Source organism: Ceratosolen solmsi, unplaced genomic scaffold, assembly GCF_000503995.2.
Source record: "Ceratosolen solmsi marchali unplaced genomic scaffold, CerSol_1.0 scaffold10, whole genome shotgun sequence".
In the NCBI taxonomy this organism is placed as follows: Eukaryota; Metazoa; Arthropoda; class Insecta; order Hymenoptera; family Agaonidae; genus Ceratosolen; species Ceratosolen solmsi.
This window is the reverse complement of record NW_011948412.1, coordinates 4,754,274-4,760,273: the sequence shown is the minus strand read 5'-3', so window position 1 is coordinate 4,760,273 and position 6,000 is coordinate 4,754,274. Positions and strand designations below refer to the sequence as shown.

Below are 6,000 nucleotides of genomic sequence, written 5' to 3'. Positions count from 1 at the left end.
TTTGCTGTCAATTGGACTTGTCGTTGGAATAAAGTGCATAATATAAATGTGAAAATCGATGCCTAGAATCGTCGCTAATAACTTTGAAGGCCCGTTAAAGTCGTTTCTGTCGACGTCCTAGCCGAACAATGATGCCCTAACGAATCCCTTGATAGATAATAAGAATGAAACAACTTTCATTTCAAATGCAACAAAAGCAATAGCTCGTAAATTAATTAACTTTGAATGCCCCGTTTCAACGAATGAGATCGTTTAGTTTACTTTCTTTAAGGGGTACCAATTTTTTTTCCATCTTTAATTTAATTTTTTTTTTTTTTTTTTTTTTTATCGACGATTACAAAGTTGGAAAATGCAGAGCCAATAAAAAGAAGATCGAGCAACGTTAATTGAGCTTCCAAAGGGTTCTTTAATGTTGATAAAAGCGATCCCCTTCAATAAGCACGAGAGTTAATTTCGATTTAAGGTACGCGCTACATTAATTGCACATTACTCGATGTGCATACGTCATGGGCTTTAAACTACATTTAATCATCTTTTTTACCCTACCGTACCTTCGAGGTAGTCTAATATTTGGCTCGATAAATTCATTTCAGAAGCGGTATCATTAGTTATCTAACATTTTCTTAAATCGTCGGCAATGTTTGATAAATAATCGATTCACGTTAAAAATCAATACAGCGTCAATACAATTAAAAGTGAAAGAAGAGAATGCACTACATTATTAAACGATATTATATCGAACGATCAAGCGGATCAAACAGAGAGTTATTAAGTGGACAAGAATAATGTGAGATTATTTTATTTCCAGTAATGCACAGCATCCGCATCTTGGACCCGGACCTAACAATCTCCTGCGCAAACTAGCTACTAGCCACTATCAAAGCTACACAACTGCACTTACGGTAACAATAGCGGTTGGCGTGTTCCTTTTGCTGCTCAATATTCTCATCTTCGCGGGCATTTATCATCAGCGCGACAAAACGGGAACAATTGGTACGGAAGTTGGTCAGGTAAGCCCATCTTGTCACCTACAATACGAGATATCGCGCGCTTTAAGCTACAAGCTTTATCTATAAGCTTTATAAGCGCGACGAGGGTAAAGATATCGATGCTCACGAGTGCAATGCATTGGTTAGCAGCAGAGCTCCAGCTCCGGTCTCACCGGCAAGAAAATGGACGACCTCCTGGAGATCGGTTGCGCTGGCGGCATCATCCGCGACTCGTCAGTCATTGGCGGCGCGCACCCAAACAAACGCAGCCTCCCGAGCTTCGTGTTCGCGGAGTTGCCGGCTAGCAGCAGCCCCGGGCACAAGGGAAAATTCGTCGACGAGCTTGAACACATGCAGCTACAGGAGTACGAACATCGCGGCCAAAACGCTTTTTACTGCCCGAGTCCTCAGCAACAACGGGCACGAACCCCATCTCCGTGCATCGACGCGACCATGGCCGTCACGATGGACGACCTCGATGAGGAGGACCTCCCCGATCCACCGCCCCCACCCAAGTCACCCGCCCCATCCTCCTCTATGATCTGCCCGGGTATACTGAGGCAGCCCGGCACCCCGGGTTGTGCCAAAAAGCGCGTTCAGATCCAGGAAATCTCCGTCTAATTCTGGTTTCTCTCGTCTCATCACCGTTTTCTCCAGTACGCTCCTCCCTCCCTCAATTCCTCCTCCAATACACTTGAATATCGCTGCGATGCATTTCGATTCAGCACGGAGAAGCCCAAATGTGAACTGGCTCCACTCTATTCGTTCGGCTAAATAGCTTTTTCAAGTTTTTCTAATGTGTGCATGTTTTTTTTTTTTTTTTTTTTTTTTTTTTTTTTTTTTTTTTTTTTTTTTTTTTTTTATTCATTACGATATTGCTGGAGCTTGCGCCTTTCAGCGAGAATGAACTTTCTTACGGCCAATGAAAACGATTGCTTCCACAATCAGAAAAGTACTTACACTTATTGGGCTTCATAAAAAATTTTATAATAAATTATTTTTTATTTCTTTAAATCAGTGTGCGCGATATCTGATTTTGAGTCGTTTCGCTTATTTCGGTGCACGGAAAGCAATTCATTTCTCAATAAACTATAAGGAAGTTGTACTTTGATGAAAGGAATTCATTTTTGGTGTATTATCTTATTACGTACCTATAATAATCTCTACGCTATTCGAAAGACGTTTATCACAATTTCTCCCTTAAATTCGCACGTACGAGTGCTCGGTATAGTTGTGCGAATTTTCTTTGTATACATTTTTCTCATTTGTTCAACTATCAATCAAAGAGACTCTGACTTTAAAATGGAAAGCAATTTACACGATCGTTATTTACTTAGGCTGAGGCGAATATTTAAATAGAATGACCAACCCCGGTGCCAAATAACCAACTGATATTTCGATGCGAAAAACCGAATTTTTGCAGGTTTTTGAGGTTTAAGCATACGAATGAAGGCTCGTGAGATTGACAGCAGAAGCGGCTGTATTCGCTTAGAGGTAAATTCAATCGCGGATAAGATGAGGATGTCTTCGCGCGTATGTAGCTTATGCAAGGAATTGAATTCATGGACTGCGTGATTGTTTAGCTTATTAAATTGCATTGTTTAGAGGCTCGGCTAGGGAAAAAAAGAAAAAAAAAAAAAAAAAAAAAAAAAAAAAAAAAAAAATGTACGCAAACACGCAGTGCCAGATAACGTTAATTGCTGTGGTTATCGTTGACGTCGCAAATCGCATGGGACATTTTATTTCAGTGAGATATAAAGAGTAGAGTTATAAAGTGCAAATTTTTCGACTTTTCAAATAACCGAGCAGATGGTTAGAAAACAATCAAAAATACGCTACCATACGAGCATAAATGAAAATCAAAAATATTAAACGTATACGCGCACGAACACGCATACACACGAGCGCGTACGAAAAAGTATGAACTTTCAGCAATCGATTGTTAGATGAAAATTTTGCGTATCGTACACGCGTTTACAGTATACAAAGAGTATACTAGAGGTGCTCGCATTAGTCACTCCAACATAAAGATCAAATCTCGAATTAAAGGGCAAATAAAATGTAGATTTTACTGGACTCGTTAGTTCCGTTGGCTTAAGAACGAGTCTTGAAAAGGATATTTTTATCTCGCCATCTTGATTTATTGTCCAGCAGTAGCCATGATTACAGGGCTCCGAAACACCATTACGAGATAAAATTTCAAATTTCAAGACTTATCTTACAATACGAACACATAGCACGAATACAAAGAAAATACGTTAACCGCTTGTACGTAACGGAAAGCACAATTTCTTAATAATATGTACATAGCCTCGACATTTGCAACTGACCATAAATAACCAACAGCAAAATATAAGGTAAAGTAAATGAAGCAGCCTATGATGTCAGAATTACGCGACACTACCTAAGCACTTCTAGTTATACTGTACAAACTATGATGAAAAAATAAATAAATAAATAAATAAAATAAAATAAATAATAGAAAAATGAAAATGAAAAAAAAAAAAAAAATCCAACAATAAATGACAAGAATTTAAAATCGAGTATTCTAAAATTATTAAAGGCGAGAGAAAATATTAAGTGATTTTGGCAATCGCGCGTATCAGTTTACTTTGACAATTTTATAGTTTATTCGCGCGTATTTGTTGTTGAATTGTATAGAATTTATTACAACGAGATGAAAGAGGGTTTGAAAAATTGTGTGTCGGTGAAATTACTTGTGCGTGTAAATACACGCGACACCAGATTAATTTCATTTTTACGCGCGCATACTGAACAAAAAACGAGAGAAGGGTCGATTTTTCGTTATCCTTTTCCATAAATTGTATAATAAAATTCATAATTATTATAATGCTGGTAACGATGATAAAGATTATATATATAAAAATAAAAATAAAGTGACGCGTCCATTTATGTTTCAAATGTTGAATATCGTCTAATAAATGCATAATTAAGTATTTAAGGTATGTATACTTCGAGTAGTATAATTTCTTCGTTTATGTGTAAATAGACATGCGGAAATTATATTAGTTCTCGAACTACTGTTAAAGCATAACAATAAAAAAAAAAAAAATTATACAGATAGTAATAATAGTACCACCGCTGATATGGTTTTTATAAAACAAAATTATGAAAACTGTTCGTACTTAAATATTAAACTAATTTTTCTGTGTTGTCTCGATTTATCCTCTTTGAAAATAAATTTCCCTTGTATATTTTAATTGTAAATGTATTTAATCATTTGTAAAAGTTCCGATTTTATATCTCGTGTCAGACACCATTTTTTTTTTTTTTTTTTTTTTTTTTTTTTTTTTTTTTTTTTTTTTATAGAAATCATACGTTGGGTTATTATCAATTTATTCGACGACATTACAATAAGAAAAAAAAGAAAGAATTTTTAAAATATTATTTTATAATAATTAATATTAACATTGCGAAGATTAAAAAATTCCAAAGTATTTTATTATTGATATTGAAATAACATGTTAATATTTCTTAATCTTTTCGCTTGTGTTTGTAACATAAACAAATAAAAATTTTATAAATCATCTAAATTTACTATATTATAAATTATAAGTATTGCATATTTAATAATATACAATTTGATTTTTTATTCATTGTTACTATTAATTATCGAACTCTCTCTCTTTTTTTTTTTTTTTTTTTTTTTTTTTTTTTTTAATTATAACGTTACACGGAACTATTAAACAGATGGCAATTTTTTTCAGAATTTTTTTTCCTTCAACTTATACATGTTACTCTATTGGATGTATAGTAGTGACCTTATTTCTTCCAATACTCAGTTTTATTAAACAAATTCTGAAAAATAAGCCAGATAACAGAAATATTTTTGTATTTATAAGTAAAGCTAAAGTTGAGTTGATAACCTGATTACCATTATTATTTATATCAAAAAATTTGAAACATATACATAAATCTAAAATATAATTAATGATAAGATGTATAAATGTTACGAAAGATAATAATTGTTTTTAATTTAAATTTTCTTTTATCTAAATGAATATATTATGAAGAAAACGAGTACTTGCTTTAACATAATCTTAATTATTTAAAAATGTATAATACAAATAAATCAATTCTTCGATGATTCATTAATAACTTGATTTTTTAAATTTTCAATAATGGCAACAGATAATATCATAATTCCCATTAAATTCAAAGATATTGTACCCAATTATTGCAGATAGTTTACCACAAACTGTCTGTTTCTAAAAAACAAAATGTTCAACATTAGACGCGCAAAGTACTGCTTAGTTTCATTGTCGGAGTTATTAGTTATTATCAGGTTCTTCTCGCTACCTATATTTTCGAATCAATATTATCAACTTCCCGTTAACCGAGTTCAGAACTCCTGTTCCTTTTCATCATAAAAGTGATAGCGTCGTTTATACATTATAATTCACGGGGATAGGGTATTGTTAAATATTTCCAAACGCGTTTCCCCCAAATACAATATTAATAACTTATTTCTTATACATAATCACCACAAACGACAAACATAGTGAATAATTTAAATTTGAATGTCATTTTTACTATATTTTATATTGATATACATGATTTTCCCCCCCCCCCCCCCTCCACCCAGACGTCACCCTCACCAGTATTTTATGACTTATCGTACGTTTTGAAACCGAGAGAAACAACACTATTAAAAACAATGTTAAAAATTTGGAAAATATCGATAGCAAACACTTATCTCTATGCGTGTACATTGCCGAGATAATAATCCGCCATCTTGTTGTTAATCTGAGAAATAATAAATTGACTAATTACGTAATAAGTTTGGACGGTTGTAGTTGTATAATTTTAGCCGTATAAATGAGCGATGAATTAAAGGTATTAGAATTTTTATAAATTATAGAATAAAATTTTCACAAGAACTTCTCTCGGAAAAACAATGTTGTATTTGTTCTTTGACCTCGATATAGGAACGTCCATATTGCGTGGGTATTGTACATTACAGGACTACCAACCGAAGCCATCAGTGGCG

General features: G+C 33.5%; 1 protein-coding gene across 1 annotated transcript in view; it reads left to right on the top strand.

The window, feature by feature from the left end:
* The window catches only part of LOC105364383 (neuroligin-1), a 21,505-nt gene extending 19,882 nt beyond the window's left edge, over positions 1-1,623 (top strand). The window contains exons 9-10 of the mRNA XM_011502298.1: positions 809-1,010; positions 1,137-1,623. Of these exons, the coding sequence (XP_011500600.1) occupies positions 809-1,010; positions 1,137-1,610 (676 nt within the window). The 3' untranslated portion in view covers positions 1,611-1,623. The remainder of the gene's footprint in view (positions 1-808; positions 1,011-1,136) is intronic.
* Positions 1,624-6,000: the final 4,377 nt, after the last annotated feature.